Source organism: Podarcis melisellensis (assembly GCF_964234715.1).
Source record: "Podarcis melisellensis genome assembly, chromosome: 3".
Taxonomy (NCBI): domain Eukaryota; kingdom Metazoa; phylum Chordata; class Lepidosauria; order Squamata; family Lacertidae; genus Podarcis; species Podarcis melisellensis.
Window position 1 is genome coordinate 100092370 of NC_138530.1, and position 21837 is coordinate 100114206.

Genomic DNA, 21837 nt, shown 5'->3' on the forward strand with positions numbered 1-21837 from the left:
GCTCTTGTTTATTCACAGGCCAAAACAGAACTGAACTGAAGGGTTCAGCCAACCTGCTTATATAGAGCTCAACTACAAGGCAACAGTAACAACTTTCTGTAACTATCCAATCACTGAACGTCACTTTCAATTCCTTATTTGCATATGTGGACCTGAGTGAAAACTATCTACAGTATCCCCCTGCTGGCCCAGGGTGAGAACTTCAGTACATAACACCAGACACTGCCGATTTGCAGCAGCTGGCCTGATGACAGACTTCAGGGCCAGGTTAAAGCGAGGGAATTGCTGGGTTGAAGGGGATTGCTTTTGGATGGTGGGATCTGACTTTCCATTTGCCTGGGGATTAAATAAGCAATTGCATGTGGACCAGATAATGCACTACCACCACTGAACAAGAGCTGTTCCTAGGCCTACCTCTTTGCCACTCCTAAATGGGTATTTTCAGATGTCAATGTAAGTACTTTTCCCGTAATTTCATTGGTGTCGTTTTCTACCCCATACGAAAATAGTAACAGGGCGTAATCCTGTGGTATAATATTGTGGTCAGTGCAGCAATGGAACAAATCATGTGCTTTTCATGTGAAAATAAATGATCTGAGCATTATTTTTTAAAAAAAACAACAACCCATGCCTGTCATCAGGGATTTGGGTGAAGAGAACATGAAGGGTGTTTCACGCATGACGCAGCAGGAAGCGTCTGGCACCATATTTATACCTGGCAGGAAGCCACAGGTCCTTTCAGTCTGATAATAGTATAGCAGGTGTAGCTTTGGCATTTTAAAACTGAATGGTAAGAGTGGAAAGAGACTTCACCAGAGTAGCTGGAATTTCCTAGGCTGTAGGACTTTTTAAGGCACAATTTCTTTCTGTGTGGAGAAAGAGATCGGATAAAGCAAGTCTTTGCAAAAGGTTAGTACTGGATGTTTGAAGTAAGTGACTTTTTCAACCTTAGCATGTGCAATTCTATACAGGTCTACCGCAAAGTAAGCTCCATTGCAGCCAATGGAACCCAGTGTGGATATAGGATTGCAGTTTAAGATACTTTAAATTATCTGCTGTGGGGGTTACGAGTTAAATATTAACATCAAAAAGCTACTTGGAGCAATGCAATGGTTTTTTTTGCAGTTTGCTGACTTTGCAGTGCATTTGCAGAACTTTGACACAAGGAAAGAGGGGAGAATTAATTGCATTTTAATCTATGAAAGCAGGGCAAGTGGAAATAAAGCATGGGGCGGATTAGCCAGGGCAAAGAGTGAAAGCACAGGATGAGGGAGAGGAAGGGAAGATAAAGAGCGGCTGAAATTCAGCAAAGAGAAGGGGCTTGGGCATGAAATGTGGTTCAGAATGGCATGTTTTGCTTTGAAGCAAAGCCACAAGTCAGAGAGGAATGTTCTCTCTTGGTGTGTGAAGGGGGATTTCATATGGTTTTCTGTTGCTGGAGGGAGTGGAAACATTGTTGGAGCTCTTATAGAAGAAAGACATTGCTGAAAAAAGCCAGTTTGGAACAGACTACAATCATTTTAAGGGATGCGGGTGGCGCTGTGGGTTAAACCACAGAGCCTAGGACATGCTGATCAGAAGGTCAGCAGTTCGAATCCCTGTGACGGGGTGAGCTCCCGTTGCTCGGTCCCTGCTCCTGCCAACCTAGCAGTTCGAAAGCACCTCAAAGTGCAAGTAGATAAATAGGTACCGCTCCAGCGGGAAGGTAAACGGCATTTCTGTGCACTGCTCTGGTTCACCAAAAGCGGCTTAGTCATGCTGGCCGCATGACCCAGAAGCTGTATGCCGGCTCCCTCGGCCAATAAAGCGAGATGAGCGTCGCAACCCCAGAGTCGGTCATGACTGGACCTAAGGGGTCAGGGGTCCCTTTACCTTTACCATCATTTTATGGGGGCCCACAACATACTTTTCTGGGAATAAGCACCATTGAATTCTGTGGCACTTGTTTCTGAATAGGACTTGGCTGCATAAGACAGGAATCCCTAAGCACACTTTCCTCAGTGAGTGCCACTGAGTTTCATGGGACTTGCTTCCAGTGAAACATGCATAGAATTGAGTTTCCAGGTCACCATTTTAATATTATTATGCACCATTATTTTAAAACTATTGCAAAATGTCCTTAAATTTAGGATTGCTTTATGCATACAACAACACCTGTTGATTTGATGTCTGTACAGCTTGCAATAAATAAATAAGAAAGAATATGTTGATTTTCTGCATACAGTGGTACTTCGGGTTAAGTACTTAATTCGTTCCAGAGGTCTGTACTTAACCTGAAACTATTCTTAACCTGAAGCAGCACTTTAGCTAATGGGGCCTCCTGCTGCTGCCGTTCCGCCGGAGCACGATTTCTGTTCTTATCCTGAAGCAAAGTTCTGAACCTGAAACAAAATTTCTGGGTTAATGGAGTCTGTAACCTGAAGCGTATGTAACCTGAAGCGTATGTAACCCAAGGTACCACTGTACTGTTAAATGCAGGTAATACAAGAATGGAACATGTGCAGTTTTGGAATTTTTAATGCAAGCCAAAACAGCTCATGACCCCCCAACTTGGCTCACCCCTCAAGGCAATACCCTTTGCTCCTTTCAGTTGGTTCCAGCTGCAAATTTTCATGGTCCACCCAACCACCCATCTGGGTGCAAACCTCTGAATCTCATGATCTGCCAAGAAAGCATCAGCATGTGAAAACAGCTAAAGGCGAGGGAGTATTTCTTTAAGGTGAAATAACTAGATGACCTCAATGAAACAAACTTTACATGTAAAAGAATGGCAATGCTCACAATTTTGCAGCTGCTGTACTGGATTTGGACCTTAACAAGTCCTAAACTGCCTGCAGGGGGACTGTTTGCATTGCTGTTTCACTTACAATTACATTTAACCTTTCCGTTGTGCTGTGGATTTCATTCCAGTCTTAAACGATGCGCTGCCTGGACATGTAGAGCTGGTAGAGAGCTTTTGAGCTGTGACATGTTTGCAGAACAGAGATCTCGTTCATCCATTTCTGAGGGCAATGGAAATCTTGGTGTTTGCTTTAGATTAAGTTTTCATCAGCCTTTGAGCATTAATACCTGTGACTCAGCCTCGGTTGACTTGCTTCATAGTAACTCCAAAGCCGCTGTTCTTTTCTCCCTTCTTTGTGTCAGGTATAAAAAGCAAGATGATGTGGCTCAGACATAATGATATTGAGCTGAGAAACCACCCTAGTCATATTGTGTTTGTAAGCAGCGTTTAAAGCAGAGTTTCCCAGCTCAGACACCATGGGAACATTTTTTAACCTGTCAATATATAAGCACTGAAGGCAAACATGTGAAGAGAGGAAGGGAGGAGGAAATGCACATTGCACATGCACACTGCTCATTCTCGAGCCAGTAAACAATGGTTTGTTGTTTCTTTGTCATTTGAACTTGGTTTAGTGGGGTGGGGGCTCAACTGAGGGTGCAGTCAGATGTGGGGAATGCTGCATTTGTTTTCCTGATTATAAGGCTAGCACTCCTCTCCCAAATTCTAAGGTTCCATTTATACTGCATTACCTATTGTGTTGGACGCGGGTGGCGCTGTGGGTTAAACCACAGAGCCTAGGGCTTGCCGATCAGAAGGTCGGCGGTTCAAATCCCCGCGATGAGGTGAGCTCCTGTTGCTCGGTCCCTGCTCATGCCAACCTAGCAGTTCGAAAGAACAACAAAGTGCAAGTAGATAAATAGGTACCGCTCCGGCGGGAAGGTAAATGGCGTTTCCGTGTACTGCTCTGGTTCACCAGAAGCGGCTTAGTCATGCTGGCCACATGACCTGGAAGCTGTACACCGGCTCCCTCGGCCAATAAAGCAAGATGAGCGTTGCACCCCCAGAGTCGGTCACGACTGGACCTAATGGTCTGGGGTCCCTTTACGTTACCTATTGTGTTGTGCAACTGGCTTTTTGATTAAGATACCATCATTAAATTTTAAATGGGGGGGTTGTATACCAGAATACTGACTCAAATTTCATCCCGTGAAATTACAACCCAAAGCTCCAGCAATTTTCTGAGTCAACAGGGTTGTAAATGGTTTCTTTCTGGAAGAAAATAGCACAGAAATGAGCACTAAACTTCTGCTAGTTTTCCAGAAGTGGCCTTTACATCCTGTGAATGATAACGTAAAATGTGGAAGTTATCAGGTAAGGAAATGTTGGGGAAACATAATAAATTGCTGTCTGAATGGAGATCAAGTTCTGTCCTGACCTACTTATTATAATTTAAAGCCTCTAATCCATGGGTAGGCAAACTAAGGCCTGGGGCCCGGATCTGGCCCAATCGCCTTCTAAATCTGGCCCTCAGACGGTCTGGGAATCAGTGTGTTTTTACATGAGTAGAATGTGTCCTTTTATTTAAAATGCATCTCTGGGTTATTTGTGGGGCATAGGAATTCATTCTTCTTCTTTTTACAAAATATGGTCCGGCCCCCCACAAGGTCTGAGGGACAGTGGATCGGCCCCCTGCTGAAAAAGTTTGCTGACCCCTGCTCTAATCTGAACCAGCCTTCACCAATCCGACACCCTCCAGATATTGTTTGACTCCAATCCCATCATCCCTGGCCTTTGGTCATGCTGACTGGATCTGACAGTAGTTATTGTCCGAAACATGTGGGAAGAACAGATCTAATCCATACAATTCAAGTTGTTTCCATAAATTTGTGAGCATCGTTAACATAAAAAATATAAACAAGGGATTGAATTATAATAAATGTGACAGAAAACCATGCCACAATTTCAGACCCAACAATATCCACCTATGGAGCCCATTTCAACACTGATGAGTTTGTAGGTTATTATGGCTAATGACTTTTGAAATTTTGTGCTTGGGCACCAATATAAGATATTATTTATTTCATAAAATTTATATACCATTTGATTGTAAAAATATTGTTTACAGTGTTCTCCCCTTAAATGTCCTTGGGAAATCAGACAGTTCTTCCATGTCCTTTTCCTGTTGTAACCACAAGAATACACAGCTTTCCATCTGTGCATAATACATATTCTCTTTGTTTTGCTCCACCTAATCAAACTTTTCAGCAAAATCATACCTGCATGGCTGTGTACACAATTTATCTAATTAAACTTTTTCTTCTCCCCATTAAATGGCACTCACCAGGAAACCAGCAGCTTGGAAATATGTCTGGGAAACCAAAACTGACGTATTTTGAAGGCAGAGGAAGAATGGAGTCCATCAGATGGCTCTTAGCAGCAGCTGGAGTGGAGGTTGGTTGCTTATGTTTGGAAAACTCCCCTTACACCTGATTGCTTGTGAAATTTGCACTATTGTGTGCTCTGAGCTTTGAACAGGAGATTTCACAATTCACAGCTTACACTCTTAGCTATTTCTGTATCTACAGAAGAGCCAATGCAATGAAAAGAACTGGCATGACATAGGAATGAAAATAACTTGATTTGTTTTCCTGTCTTTTTCCAGTTTGAAGAAACGTTTTTGAAAACAAGAGAACAGTATTTGAAGTTAATCAAAGGTAAAACTCACCCATATATGAGTTAATCAAAGGTAAAACTCACATATATAGGTGCAAACCTATATATGCCTATTCAGAGGGGAACCCCACTAAATTCAGTGGGGCTTATGCCCAGATAAGTGAACAGCTTTTTGCTACCCATGTATCTTTTTCTCCAAAATCTGGAAATACCATTTGACATGTTTGACAAATATGTCATCTGAAACGGAGGTCAAACTCCATTCATTTGTTTAAGGATAACCTTGCAGGTGGCTGAGCAAATGCCTGAAGCTTTACTTATAACATGGATTTAAGGCTGTTGACAAGGGGGTTAAATGGATTGTAACTGCACCATCAATGCTAAGTCTTTATCGGCATATATGGTGCAGCTATGATCAGTTAAACCACTAAGAATAGGCTTAAATCTTCCAGGTTATAAATGGCTTAAATCTAGGTTGTTAAGTGGATTGTTTGCTCAGATTTAGCTAGATGGGCAAACTATCTACAAGATTGTCCTTGGAGAGATTAGTGGAGTTCAACTGACTTTCCAGATGACATATTGACAAAGGGTACATGAGCAGCAAAAGCTACCATGGATGGTTGTTTCCTGGCACCTTGCATTGTTTATTTTCCTTACTGTGGGCAACTCATGCGTGCATCTGAATTTTTATATTAAATGTTGATGCTGTAGGTGCAGGTCATGTTTCATGAGAACATGCATCTATAGATAACATGCAGTGAGGAATGCACAGAGATTGCTGCCATTTCTCACAAAGGTTTGACTCTTAAGTCACTGTTTTAATTTCAGCTAGAAGTAGGTATGTGACTGAACTCTTGGGCTAGCTAGACAGTTGTTGAGTTTTTTTGAGAGCTGAAGGTAGTTTGAGAGAGAGCTCAGCATCCATGGGTTTGCACACACACACTTCTTTTGTCCCACTATTGTTAGCTCTGGTCAAACAGGTTTTGCATGTTTTTCTGAAGCCACAAAATGTTTACCAAATCCAAAAGGGGAATGCCCACATGAAAGAAGCAGCAAAAGAAGCAGAATCTTTCTTTTGTCCAGCCAAGGATGTTTTCACACATAAAGCACAACTCATGCTGTTGCCTCTTCTGCTCCTGAATGTCCCACATATAAAATATAAAATGTAAACTCTATATTGTTAGGAATATATTGGTAGGCATCAGGCTTGTTTACACATTTTTGTCTACTTGAAGAAGCCATGGTCCGATCTGAAAAATACAAATATTTATGTTACAAAACTATATTTAAAAAAAAAAAGCTTGCAAATAATAATTACCATTTGGCTATGGTAGATCAACGTGTCAGTGTCCACTTATCCCCAGTGTAAATATGACATATCGGCAAAAGTCGGAACCTGAAGGATAATAGCATGTACACGAAAATCGATTTCAGATTATCAGCATTGAAAGAACGTATAAGAACAATTGAAAAATCTCATGCAACAGAAAATGAAAAAAAAATGTTGGAGATCTGGACAGGGGAAACATAATTAATATTCTCCCCAAAGTGTGTAATATTCCTTGGTGCAAAAGATCTTTCGAATTTTATTGCATGTTACATAATCCAGGCTGCAATCCACAAGCTCTTCCTTGCAGGCAGTTTTAAATGGGCTTGAGTACCTGGGCTGTGAGATAGAATATTGTAACATGCCTCCTTGGAACAATTAGCTTTATTTTCCTTGGTGTATACTTTGGGGGTGGTAGATTATAAAATGGCCCCAGGATCTGACATTCAAATGGCCTGAGCATGTAGAAATCTGTCCAGATTTAAAGGTGTGGTTGATTCTTGGAATGCTGCAGAACCCATGGGAAACTGGAGGTTTGAATCATATGCAAAACAGGGCCTTGGTTAGAAAATTTACTGCTTAGCAATGTTTTCGAATCCTTTTAATTATTTTAAGCACTGTTTAGCTAAAAAGGTTCCCAGAGTGGCTTACAGATATTGAAAATAAACAAGACAGTTCCTGCTCTCAGGCTAGCAGTCCAAAAGATGTGACACAAAAGGGAAAAGGTGTTGGGCAGAGAAGAAAATAAGCAAAAAGCTGATACCAGTTCTTAGTGCTACTAGGTAAAGGTAAAGGGACTCCTGACCATTAGGTCCAGTCGTGACTGACTCTGGAGTTGTAGCGCTCATCTCGCTTTATTGGCCGAGGGAGCCAGCGTACAGCTTCCGGGTCATGTGGCCGGCATGACTAAGCCGCTTCTGGCAAACCAGAGCGGCACATGGAAACACTGTTTACCTTGCTGGAGCAGTACCTATTTATCTACTTGCACTTTGACGTGCTTTCGAACTGCTAGGTTGGCAGGAGCAGAGACCGAGCAACAAGAGCTCACCCCATTGCGGGGATTCGAACCGCCGACCTTCTGATCGGCAAGCCCTAGGTTCTGTGGTTTAACCCACTAGTTTCTTCAAAAAAGCCAAAAGGGGCTGGTCTCTCTGCAGAACTAACATAGGAGCCCTAGCAAAGCACTTCTTGCTATGCTGAGCTGATTCCCCCCAGCTCTGCAAACTGTGTAAAGTACAGTATTGGTTGTTTTTTCTATCTCAGGTTGTGAGCTTGATGCAATCTTGTGTTAGACACTCACACAGGTGCCACCTGGGAAAGGTGGGAGAGCTTATTCAGTGAGTCGAATGTTGGACTCATTAGACACCATAGCAGGGAGAAGTCAGCTTTTCTTCTCTGACAACGGAAGAGCCTCCAGTCTATTTGGAAGGTTGCACACACATTCCAGGCATGAGATACGTTACTAAATGATAGTACTGTAGATTGAAATTTCTCTTGGCTGTTTGCCTTCTGGCAGAAAGGGAGGCCTCACGCTAGCTTTGAAAGTGTTTCACTGTGGAGGAATCTTGCCACATTTCCTTAATCTCACAGAATAACTGTTTCGGAAACATGAATAACTTTGCTTTTGCTTTTTTCCTTTGCTTTCCTAAAGATGGATACTTGCTGTTTGATCAAGTCCCTCTGGTCGAGATGGATGGACTGAAGCTGGTCCAGACCAAGGCCATCCTCAACTACATCGCGGGGAAATATAACCTCCATGGGAAGAACCTGAAGGAAAGAGCACAGTACTGTATCATGGTTCACCAAACTGTACTTGATAGCTGCATTAAAAGACTCCAGTGGCGTTAACAGTGTTTGCACATGCTCACAAATTTGCATTGCGTAGGAAAGAGGGAAAAGGCTGTGAGAGGCCAAGGAAAAGATATTCTGGAAGATTTTGGCTTCTTGTTCTAACACCCATCCCATATGTGTGTTCATCCGGTGTGTTACATTTTATGGGTGATGTCCAATGTTGATCACACTCGGAATAGACCCACTGAAATCCATGAGCAAAAGGCCACTGATTCCAATGGTCTCCTTGTTCTTCTATGTATGACTAACCTTGGCTTTTACCCTAACATCCTACTGTTATGTGCTCTCACTTTAGAGTGTCAAGGAGCAATATTTAGAGGTTCATCTTCTTTTAGGATGATGGAGAGGGAACCCTGGTAAAGGTAAAGGTAAAGGTACCCCTGCCCGTACGGGCCAGTCTTGACAGACTCTGGGGTTGTGCGCCCATCTCACTTAAGAGGCCAGGGGCCAGCGCTGTCCGGAGACACTTCCGGGTCACGTGGCCAGCGTGACATCGCTGCTCTGGCGAGCCAGAGCCGCACACGGAAACGCCGTTTACCTTCCCGCTGGTAAGCGGTCCCTATTTATCTACTTGCATCCGGAGGTGCTTTCGAACTGCTAGGTTGGCAGGCGCTGGGACCTTTCGATCGGCAAGTCCTAGGCGCTGAGGCTTTAACCCACAGCGCCACCTGCGTCCCTACGGGAACCCTGGAGGCTTATGTAAATAATGGCATTATTTACATATCTAGGGAAGCAAACAGCCTTTCCACCAGAAAGTAGCAGCTTCCTAGGCAGCTATTTCTGCAGCTTCCTTGAAATAGCTCATAGGTTCCCCTTATTCCACTTAGAAACTTCCAGTTCTTTCTCTCTAAGGGGGTTCAGATAACCACTAAGCATTGAAATAATGCATGAGGATAGGTCAACAGACCACATAAGCTAGACCCACCTCCCATTTTTATGTTCCTATTTTCCCAAGAAGTTCAATCTAGCAGATTAATTTTCCTTATCCATGCTTGCCTTGTCCTCACAGCATTGACATGTATGTGGAAGGAACCATGGACCTGATGGGCATGATTCTGGTATATTCTTTCTCTCCACCTGAGCAAAAGGAGAAGCAGCTTGCTTCTGTTCTTGAGAAGGCGACTACCAGGTACTTCCCAGTCTACGAAAAGGTATGACAACAACGATTCCCATTCGTAGCTACATCAGGGATGGGGAACCCAAAGCTAAGTTACACATTACCTAGGACCAGCCTGTGCCTTCTAGATCTTTTGGACAACAATTCCCAACTGGCAGGGTATTTCAATGACCAGTCCTTACCCTCTCCTTCCTGGTCTTCAAGAGTTTGTTTGCAGTGCCTTGTCCAACTTTATATTACCAAATCAATGGTTGGACTAAATCGATGCCTAGGGTTGTCCCTTTTTTGTTTTCAACTTCATCACTTGATAAAGATTTGCATAGCTGGGAATAAATATTGCAGGGAGAGGGCTAGATTTCTCCCTCCAGGCGTTCAAGTCTCAGCAGGCAGGTCTTCTCAGCCTTGACTGCCAAGTGATGGCCGTTCCACCAGGCATCACTTCTGTCCAGTAAGTCTCTCTGTAAACTAATAGTGATCTCAATTCTTTGAGTGCTGGTTTTTACGCAGCCAAAATGGCATCACGCAGACATATGAGGGAGGCATCACCATGCTTTGGGGAACCCCTGAGGTTTTCACAGAAACAAAAGCTCTTAGGTGGGGGGGCACTAAGGCAGTTTTTTTTAAAAAACAAAGCACCTTGAAACACGAGAAGGGGCAAAGCATGGTGTGCTGAGTGATTGGGGTTTCTTTGGGGGGGGGAGCCAAAAATGAAGATGGGTAGCTAGAATCTTCTACCCTTCAAATTTTGATGATTCCCTCACAGCTGGTTGGGGGTTCACCTGCATTATATCTTATTTGAGACTGTTTCACCTGGTCCAAATATGCCTGTAAGGGAGAGGGGTGGGGAGGGAGCTATCAAGTTGTGCGTAGCATATATAATGTTTGAATAGAAGTCGGCCACACCACCCCAAAATTCCCCAGCAAAATTAAAAGTACGTTCTTTATTTTCATTTTCTAGGCCCTGAAACAGCCTGGACAAGAGTTTCTCGTTGGTAATTGCCTCAGCTTTGCAGACGTACAGCTGCTTGAAGCAATCTTAATGGTAGAGGAGCTAAAATCTGATGTTCTTGCACCCTTCCCTCAACTGCAGGTAAACTGTTGGTCGAGTGCGTTGTGCATAATTCTGCTCTTGTCATGTCTCAGAATGTGTTGGTTCTGACCTCTGGATTGACGTGTGTAGAATTCAGCTAAGGCTAATCTTGACCCTTCTTTCTTTCTTTGGCGATCACTCGTAGCCGAGTAAGATTGTCTTCCATAAACACAGTTTTAACAATGAGTCTATAAGTGACTGTGGAGGCCAATTCTAGATCCACACGTCCTTCCACAATGGGGACATTGGTTTCTGGGTGGGAGTTGATCACGGTGTGGATTTGCCAAGCGTGCCATCCTCTTAGCACATTTCTCTCTTGCATCCTGAGTTTGAGTGTCTTCAAAGCCCATGGCACCTTTGGTAAAGGCTGTTCTCCAACTGAGGCGCTGGCCTGCAAGCGCTCCAGTTGGAGAACAGCTTTTACCAAAAGCTTGACCTTACACAAGGGTCATTACTATAATGATTCGCTATCAGGGCAACTGGTTCCAGGAAGCTGCCTTCTAGAAAGTCAGACTGTGAGTCCATCCAACGCCAACTGGCCAATTCTCCATAATTTCAGACAGGCGAACCTCTGAGCCCCACTTGGGGATTGAACCGGGAACCTTCTTCATACAAAGCAGAGGTTGTACCATGGATTTATGGCCCTTCCTGCTCCTTCCCTGCTCCCTCTCAGCATGTTGGATGAAGGACTCTGGGAGGGTGCAGTGACCTCTCTTTGCTCATCTTCCTCACATACACACCCAATCTTTAGGCAATGTGCTGTGACCATGAGTCATTGATTTTTACAGTCCTTGATTGTTCAAACAACAACAACCCTCAAAGCTGTTAACTCAGCCTAGACACTGAGATCCAGCACCGAGGGCCTTCTGGCGGTTCCCTCATTGCGAGAAGTGAGGTTACAGGGAACCAGTCTTCTTGGTAGTGGCACCCGCCCTGTGGAACGCCTTCCCTTCAGATGTGCAGGAAATAAGCAGCTATCTTCTTTTTAAAAGACATCTGAAGGCAGCCCTGTTTAGGGAAGTTTTTAATATTTAATGCTGTATTGTTTTTAACACTTGATTGGAAGCCGCCCAGAGTGGCTGGGGAAACTCAGCCAGATGGGCGGGGTATAAATAATAAATTATTATTATTATTATTATTATTATTATTATTACTCAGTGGTGTTGATGTGATGAAGCGAGCCAAGGGATAAACCAGACCACTGTGCCCACTTTCTCTCCCCATGCTTCTCAAGTCCTGCTGCTACCTTGACGCAGTGGCTCTCTGACACTGTTCTTGGCAGACTGGCAAGCCCTAAGTGGCAGTGGTGTAGCGTGGGTTGCTGGCACCAGAGGCGGGACAAGTGTTATCCCAACCCCCGGTGGACTGGGCTGCTGGTGTGGGGGCACGTGCTGGGCTGTGTGTGTGTTTGCACAGAGCCTGCAAGGAGAATGAACGGAGCCCCCCTCCAATAGGCTCTTCACTGGCTGCTTCCATCCACCTGCCATCTAAACCAACCCACCCACTGCCTTGCCTCAGCTGCCAGGGCTCTGTGCCTGTCTTGAGGGTGCCTGGGTGTGCCCCCTCAAACACCCACAGTCCCCCTGCCTCCCCCAAAGGCACACTCCACAGAGCTGCTTCCCTGTGCACAATCCCCATCTTGTACTATTATGTTTGCGTCTCGAGGCCCCAAAACCCACCCCCAAAATAAATACACACAGACACTTATATTAGTTTAAGTTTTTTGGGCAAATTTTGGCCACAACTTTATTGAAATACAATCACGTGAGTGTTGTTGGCTTAGGCATTGACTCCCCACTATAACTGACTCCACCTCTCAGGGTGATCGACCATTGGGGTAAACCAAATGAGGGAGCAAGATCAATGAGGACCAACCTAAGCTCACCCCGGGGTTCCTGTGGTCCTGGCATGGCCCTAGCCCCTCAAGCAGACTTCAGACGAGATCTAGAACCCCCAGATTCCTTTAACGGAATACCCAGTTCTTGGAGGGGCAGGTGATGGCCGCACCTCCCCTCCCCACAATCCAACTGAGCCTAACCGCCACCTTACAAGTTGTGACGATTTGCTAAGGGGTATGCGAAAACCAAATGGCTAAAATCTGCCAAATGGAAAAAATTCCTACCCAGCCCCTGTTCCAAAACAGGTAACCCAAACCAAAGCAAGGCCAAGTGACTCTACCTAAACTAGGGAGGGTGGGCGGGTGTTCAGCCGTGCAAATGTAAGTGCCCCACTTGCATCACACTGCTGCTTTTAAAGCCCCTGGGATCACGCCACCTACTGGCTATTGGCTAAAACAGCCTGGCATGATCCCAGGGGAATGGCCAGGACTTCCTGCTCCTTCCTCTCCACCACCATTTTAACCCTGTCAGGTGAGCTCTTGGTTCCTGAGTGCAACCAGGACCCTCTGTTATGAGGATTCCATTTACTTGTTTACAAGTACTGGCAAAGGGGCAGCAGGGGTTGAAAGAGGTCATGGTTAAAGGATCGATGCCAGCTGGCAAGGCAGCAGAGAACACCAGGTTGGTGGCGTCAGAGATCAAGAAGGCAGCTGGGTGAGAGGGTGTGTTTCTGGTTCAGAACTCACAAGGCCGGCAAGATGCTGTCTGTTCTGAATCCAAGTGTACGGAGTCATTTGGATTACTTCAGACCTTCTGCCTGAAAGGGTTTCGCGTTGGTTTGTACATTAATTGAACCAGATTATCTTCATTAGTGGAACAGTTTAGAAATGGTGTGAATCAAGACTGGATTAGGGATAGATGAATCTGTCAGATTCAAGTTGTCTCTGTTTCAGTTTTCCAATCTCGTGGAGTTTGCCACCTTTCCAGGGTTTTTTCACCAGGTTTTTTTAGTGCGCATATTTCTTAACATGGAGATTATTGTATCCAGTGTAGTAGCCTAATACGCCCACCTTTGCAAGTGATTTCCCCCAATAGAAATCATTTGGGGAACTCATCGTCGCTTACAGTATATGCGATTTTTGTGCACTTTTCTCTAAAAATTCCATTTTTGTGGAGGGGAAAAGTTCATTTGGAGAAGCGCATAGCAAAATGCAAAGAAGTGCAAATGCTGAAGGACAGTTTCCTGTTTCGTGGAACATAAATTATGCTTTTTATCCTTAAAATGCTAATTTCTCCACTATCCTTAGGACAAATGGGAAGAAGTGAAGTTTTTCGGGGGCGGGGGGCGGGTGGCAGCAGGAACATGTACTTAGGAAGATACACCCTAGGGAAGTTCCCACATAGCTCCAGCAATGTGCCTAGAGGCTTCCACTTATGCAGCTGATTGCAGCATCTGGTTTCCATATCAAAGAAGTGGACCTTTTTGGCAGATTTAGATGTTGGCACCAAAGAGTGGGATCTATTCAGCGGGGAGCAGCAACCAGACCTTGTGGATATTAGCTTTTTTAATGGGCAGGGCAAGTCTCTCTTTCTGATGGTTGCTTTATATTGACGCAATTCCTTTCTAAACAGATCTTCAGGTTGTATTTTCAAAAATCCTTTTAAAAGGATGTTGCTCTATGCTCAAGAAGCTATTCTGTTGCTTAGGGGGAAAAACTTCTTTGCTTTATTTGTTCATCTTTTGCTCTAGGCTTTCAAAGCAAGGACAAGCAATCTTCCCGCTATAAAGAAATTCCTGCAGCCTGGAAGCCAAAGGAAACCGCCCCCTGACGATGCATATGTCGCAACTGTGCGTGAAGTTTTCGCGAGTGAATAAGAAGCACTGCATCAGATTGTTAAGGCTACTTGCCAAAGTCACTATGACTGCTGAAAACCAGTAGGCCTGTAAATGAAATGATTGTTACCTCTCATGAAAAAGCAAAAAGTGACAATACGGAATGTTGAGCACATGTTGTTTCTGTGCATGGGGGTAAATTGATTTAAAGTATGTAAAGTGCTTGCATTAAAATATTCAACAAGAGTATGTTTTCTTTTGTACTGCAAAACAACACGGCTACTTATTTATTTATTTATTCGTGCAAATATTTATAGCTTCCCATCTAATGCATTCTTTTTATTCAGAATGGCTCACAATAGTAATTTTTTTTAAATAAAAAAACCCCCCTTGACATCCACAATAAAACAACTATATACAGTGGTACCTCGGGTTACATACGCTTCAGGTTACATACGCCTCAGGTTACAGACTCCGCTAACTCAGAAATTTTGCTTCAGGTTAAGAACTTTGCTTCAGGATGAGAACAGAAATTTTGCTCAGACGGCGCGGCAGCAGCGGGAGGCCCCGTTAGCTAAAGTGCTGCTTCAGGTTAAGAACAGTTTCAGGTTAAGTACGGACCTCCGGAACGAATTAAGTACTTAACCCGAGGTACCACTGTATTCCAACAGCCATAAGAACAACACCAACCTATTAAAATAGGACTCTAAACAGGGTTCACTATAGAAAATTTCATTTTTCCAGCACAGTAGAAGTGGGCGAGAACAGGAACATGTTCAGCAACCAATGGAAAGCGGCAAGGGAGAATGTGAAAGGAACCTCATGTATTCCAGAATTTGGATGCAGCCTCTCAGAAAGCCCTTTCTTTTGGCCCAGCCAGTTGTCTCTCCAGTGTGGGAAATGGCAGTTGTCTCCATGCCCTGCTTTCAGGTTTCCCATTGGCCCTTGCTTGGCCACTGAGACAGGATGCTGGGCTAGAAAGGCCTTTAGTGTGACCCAAGCAGGGCCCTTAAACAGGCTCGGATGGTCTTTCTAGTGACCTAGTCATGAGCCATTTAGCACATCAAGGTCGTAACCAGCATTTTGAATTGTGCCTGGGAAGGAAGCAGAAGCCAGTGCAGCTGTTGTGCTTCTTTGTCTGGCACGATTTCTGCAGATTATATTTTCCCTTCCTATCCCCAATATTACCTAATTACTACTGTTTATTTTTCATCATCAACCTTTTATTCGACCGTCAGTCAGAAAAAAGTACATTTGTCAATACACAGTTAAACATCCAGGAAGATTTTAGAGCTTAGCCAAAACTAAAATGGGCTAAACAGATAGCCCCGTATCAATACAGTCAATTATAGTCTTGCGACGCTTAAAAGCTAAAAAAAGAAATTTGGCCACCAAGGAAGGTATAGCTCTAGTGACATTATTCAGCAAGTGTAAAACCTGGTTTTCTCCGGGTAGGAAGCTAAATTGACATAGGAGTGGATCTATAAAATTTTGTCTAAGCTCTGCATAAGAAGGGCAAGTCAAGAGAATGTGTTCGGTGGACTCAACCACACCCATGACACAATGACAGGTTCTCTGGGCGTATGGTACTCCCCTGTACCTTCCCCACAATATTGCAGAGTCAAGGACATTTAATCTAGCCGCTGTAAGAAGTCTGCGGTATTCCACATAGTGGATTTCTGCAAGGTAGGGGGCTGGTATGGTCCGATAAATCTGGTCCCCTAGGAACATCCCTGGTTTTACCTGGGCTATGTCCTCTTGTCTGGCAATGTCACTCAGTCTCCGGGAGATCACAGCTCTAGCATGATTGTACGTCATAGACTCAAAGTAAAGGTGAGACAATCCGCAGGATTGAACCTCGTTAATGACCTCCCTTTCCCACAATGATTGAAAATCGTCCCTCAATATCAGGGGGGCAATACCCACTGGTTTAAAACAAAGCTTGAGCCATAGCCAGAGCTTCGTCTTCAAGGCCACATACCATGAAGCTTGCCAGCCGATCTCTAATCTCATAACCGCACCCGCTACCGAGGGGGGAATCCTAAGGATGGCTCTAAGGAATCGCGTTTGAATAGAATCCACTTTCAAAAAATCCCTACGGGAGCCTAAAGAGATGCCCACCAAAAGAAGGGGGAGGACTTTCATTTGAAAGAGTCTCAAAGCTATCTTCACTGATTGAGCCTGATTCTTAGCATATAGGGATCTAATCTGGATGGCTGCTTTAGATGCATTAGTTGTTATATAGTCTCTATGGGCCAGAAAAGACCTATTTGACCGTATTACTTGTCCCAGATATTGAAAGCAGTTAACCTGCTCTAGGGGGATCCCGTTCATCGACCATCGATGGAGTCTCGGTCGGGCAGAGAAGACCATGATCTTGGTCTTAGCATAGTTGGGTTGGAGCTCATGCTGATCACAGTATTCATGTAGAGATTGCAACATTCTCCTCAGTCCAATAGGGGATCTGGCAAGAAGTGCGGCGTCATCCGCATACAGAAGAACATTCAGAGATTGGCCTGCTAATTTTGGGGGGTGGAATGCATCATTGGCCATGTGAGTCACCAGTGAGTTAATGTAAAAGCTAAACAATGCTGGGGCCAATAGACAACCCTGTCTTACCCCTCTAGTGGTGGTAACAGCTTTGGAGACTAGGCCTTTATTGTCTAGCCTGATTCTCAGAAAGGTGTTTGTATGGAGGCTGATAATCAGATGAAGGAGACGACGATCGATCTTTGTAGCAGCCAGTTTTGTCCATAGCTGCTTTCTAGAGATTCGATCAAATGCCTGCTTAAGGTCAATAAAAGCCACATGAAGAACCTTTGGGGCTTTACCGGCATACTTTTCCGCCAGGTGATTCAAGGTTAATATTTGGTCTGTGGTAGATCTTCCAGGGCGAAAACCCGCCTGTTCATCGGCAATGATATTGTCGTCCTCCATCCATTTTGATAGTTTGTTTAGCAGGTACCCCGAGTAAATCTTCCCAATGACATTTAGCAAGCTGATTGGCTTAAAGTTGCTCGGCTCTGTACGTGGGCCTTTCTTATGTATTAATACAATCAACACAGAGCTCCAACTTGAGGGAAATTTTGCTGTTTTGTTTATATGCGTGTAAAGTGCTGCTAAAAGTGGGATCCACCAATCTTTATTTGCTTTGATGGCATCAATGGATATAAGGTCATCACCGGGGGCCCTGCCTGCTTTAAATTGATCTATGAGAGTTTCAACTTCAGGGCATGTAACTGGGTCCCAATCGGACAGAGCTTCTGGCTCCACCGTATCTCCACAGGCATCATGGGCTGCATACAGATGTGGGGTTCTATTCTTGCAAGCGGCCTACCCAGGTATCTGGAAATTAACTGCCAAAAAGAGGCTGGATTTCTACTCTCTGCAGCTATCAAAAGGTTGTTCCAATTGTTTCTTTCTGCCTCAAGCTTCTTTTCCTTTAATAGGGCTTTGTAACTTCTCCTGAGGGTGATAAGGCGGTTATTTGGCATGGGGTCATTTGATGCTCTGTATGCCAACCATTCATTATACAGATGATTCTTGAAGTTTTTGCACTCCTCATCGAACCATTTTTTGTAGAAAAACTGTTTACCATGCTTTGTGGGGGACCGAGCTAGGGTTGGTTTTAGAAGTTCTACTAAATCGTCATATATTGGTAGAGGCTCATCTGCCTGCATAAGGGAAGCCCTTTTTATTTGGAGCTGATCAGACCAGAGAAGTTTGTTCAACTGCTGGGCTGAGTTGGAAGTCCATTTAAGGGCTGTAGGTCTTATCTCCAGATGATCATTTGATAGGTGCACAAAAGAGTGTCTATCAAGTTCGTCAGCCAGAGTCAAGGAAATTTCTAGAGGGAAGTGATCACTCTCCAATCTTGTAGCCACCTTAAAGCTGGATATTTTGGGGGTAAGGTCGGGAGATATCCATACAAAATCAATAGTGGATGCACGTGAACCTGACCAATAGGTGAATTCAGCAGGGTAGTCCGAGCTGACTGCCCCATTTAGCAGAAGGAAATTGAGGCCCAGCAAGGTTTGCCTGCATTTGAAACCTGCGTAAGTGGCTATGTTATCTTTGAATTTCCTTGGCAAAAGATCTGTAGTCATAAGAGGTGAAGAAGGGTACTTGTTAAATTTAGAGAATAAGATTTGGTCAGTATGTGACAGGCGTCCATTAAAATCTCCCGCCAACAGAAAAGTGGCTTCTGGGCATTTATCAAAAAGCGTTTCCAATGTCACTTGGATTTCCTGCCATCTCAGATCAACCAAATTTCTCTTATGAGTTGGACATAAGTAGATATTGATCACTACTATCGTTTCCTCTGCTGTTTGCGACTTTATAATCAGCATGAGTGACGACTGGATGTCGATTTTTTCGGCCTGAAGATTTATGGCTAAGGAAACAAAAGTAGCCAAGCCTCCTTGCGGTCTACCATGTGATAACGAGTTCTGCGTGGCATTCAAGTAGAAGCCCTTGTATCCTGTTAGATAGAAGTCCTCACAGGCCCATGACTCTTGGAATAGAAGGATGTGGCTGCCATTTATATAGGCAACAAATGATGGATCTGTCAGTTTGGATTTAATACCAGCCACATTCCATGATAGTAGTGTAAGAGGCCGCTTTGTGTTTCCCTCAAGTCATGATTTCTCTTGCGTGGTTGATCCTGGAGAATCCAAATGGAGGTGCACACTGCGTGAAGGGGCAGTAGGGTGAAAAAAGGCAGTGATTTTTGATTGTTTGCATTTCAGGTTCAAGTTGTCACATGTCACAGGAGCAGCCAGTGGCTGGGGCGAATTTACAGATTGCTGTAAGAGAGAATCTTGATACGAGGGGATGTTAGTAGCCGAGAAGTCCATGGGCTCGTCGTTTGCCGTATGCTCTGTAGTTGCAGGAGTCGTGCCTTGAGGATTGAGGCTTGTTGATAGGAAAGCACTATGTAAGACAGAAGAAAGACATCCTTTTCGGTTAGCTTCCAGTAGCTTGTTTAGCCTTGCCACTGCCTCAGTGTTTGTCCAAAGGGCTACTGGATCTCCCAATGTCTCTTGCATCGTCATGGTATCAGCACAAGGAATGCAGCCATTTTGAGGATTGGAGATCGTTATCGCTGCAGGGGGTCCACATGAGCTTGTGTCTGCCAATCTTTAGGAGCATCTATAATGGCCAAGGCTGGACCCGTCAAGGCTTTAACCCTTAAGGCAGTCCCTTCTTGCCGGTGGGATGGTCGACTAGTAAATCATAGGGAGGGATTCATAGGAAGGGTCCGTTGCTGCAAATTCCGGTCATAATCCTCAATCCTCCTTGTAGGCCGGCTAACCAAATTTGCTGAGTTTGGGATTTTCCCAATAATGCCCCTACAGTTGTTAAAGAAGCATCTTTGTGGGAAGATTCCATACCAGTTGAGGCGATTTTGAAGTTTGCTCAAAAGTGCAGGAAGCCTGGGAGAGTCAAACTTGAGCAACAAGCGCTTAAATTTTGGAGTCTCTGGCAGCCATTCTAATGATAGGAGATCACCCTGGGCCAAGTAGGACCTGGTCAACATTCGCAATGAGATCACAGCAGCTTTACAATTTCTCCAGGCATAGTAGGGGAAGCAGGAATGAGCGATGTTCAAGCATATATTGTTAGGGGTGAGTTGGAGGTTTACTAGCTGCTGCCCCCTACTTAGGCTCCGTGCCTCATGATTATCAGGTCCCTGATGATTTAATGGTGGATTCAAAATCGAGGCAGGGGTTTTGGTGAAGGCATTTAGTTTTCCCTCTAACATATTGATGGAAGCTGATAGCACCTTTATTTCATCAGCCAAGTGCAGGCAATATTTCTACAAAGTCCTCAGCTTCACTGATTGTACTATATCACATAAAGATTTACAATGAGGGTCGGGGTGGGGAGAGAGGCCATCTGGGCTGGAGGTTATATCCAACAGCGATTTGTCTCCTGGCAAAGGAGTATTTGAAGTCGTTGTGGGATCATATGGACAGTCTACCTGCTTGGAGATGTTTAAAAGGTTGTTTGGAGTCGTTGCAGGATCATGTAGGCAATCTAACTGCTTAGAGGTAACAGGCGAAGGAGGCACAAGATTGCAGAAAAACTCCTCCAATGATGAGATAGAAGGCTCTAAGGTCTTAGGTGGTGAATCCAGCTCAGTAGGCTTCGAAACCTTAGACATAGGTTCTGAGGCATTAAAGGAAAGGTCTTCCACAGAAGAGGTACGACCACGTTTTAGGTTCGTCATACTATACCCCTTGAGCGGCTCGGTTATCTAAGAGTCCTTCAAAGGCCAAGCAAGAGCTGGTGGAAGGCCAGGGAAGCGCGGCTGGTGGCTGCCCAAGTTACAGCTAATCAGGTTGTTAGTGAAGCTCATTAAGGAGATTTATGGCGCTGACTTTGCAAGCTTCCACAGGGTGAGTTCCTGGCGTTATCATCAAAACATTATCGTGCCAACTTCCAGAGAAAAATAGGAGCGGAGTAACTTACAGCATGAACTGGAAAGGGGAGCTCCGGCAAGCACGTCTTACTTCGTCGCCATCTTTCTACTACTGTTTATTAAATTCTAATATTCCCGAACAGGCTCTATAACAGTATCATAGCCTACAGATGCTGTATTTTGCCTTGCATGCATGGGGAGTCAGATTCTGTGAGCAGAAAATAATCCATTTGAGATGGGCTAATCTTACAGAATTTTGCAGATAAATAAAGTAAATAATGGGATAAAAAGTGTCTTGTGCATTGAGGACTAATAGACTAGAGGTTTTTCCCCCAGTGTCCGTGTGACTGTAACACAGATGGATTTGTTTCTCTGTGTGGATACAATGCAGTGGTATCTCGAGTTAAGAACTTAATTCGTTCTGGAGGTATGTTCTTAACTGGAAACTGTTCTTAACCTGAAGCACCACTTTAGCTAATGGGGCCTCCTGCTGCCGCCGTGTCGCCGGAGCACGATTTCTGTTCTCATCCTGAAGCAAAGTACTTAACCCGAGGTAATATTTCTGGGTTAGCAGAGTCTGTAACCTGAAGCATATGTAACCTGAAGCATATGTAACCCGAGGTACCACTGTATTTGGTATTTTTAAATCTTTCCACAAGGGTCTTTTGTGCTGTGCTGTGTAACAGAGTAGCATAGCTACGCTTCAGGAATGTGAAAAGGCTGTAACTCAGCACTGGCCTTGGGGGGACTTCCTCCTCCCCCTCAGCAAAAGGGTGGGCAAGGGAAACCCCCCTGATTTAGCAGCCAGGCAAAACTGCTTGGACTTGTTCAGCAGCAGCAGCTTTATCTTCTTTTAGATGCAAATCTTCAGAGAAGGTGGAACAGAAACGAGCAAAGAAAA

General features: G+C 44.4%; 1 protein-coding gene across 1 annotated transcript; it reads left to right on the plus strand.

The window, feature by feature from the left end:
- Nucleotides 1-656: 656 nt before the first annotated feature.
- On the plus strand, nucleotides 657-14758 carry LOC309367207 (glutathione S-transferase-like). Its single transcript, XM_081906598.1, has 7 exons — nucleotides 657-909; nucleotides 5127-5233; nucleotides 5445-5496; nucleotides 8434-8566; nucleotides 9643-9784; nucleotides 10709-10840; nucleotides 14429-14758. The coding sequence occupies exons 2-7, from the start codon at nucleotides 5147-5149 to the stop codon at nucleotides 14552-14554; spliced, it is 672 nt and encodes a 223-aa protein (XP_081762724.1). The 5' UTR covers nucleotides 657-909; nucleotides 5127-5146; the 3' UTR covers nucleotides 14555-14758.
- The last annotated feature ends 7079 nt before the right edge of the window (nucleotides 14759-21837 follow it).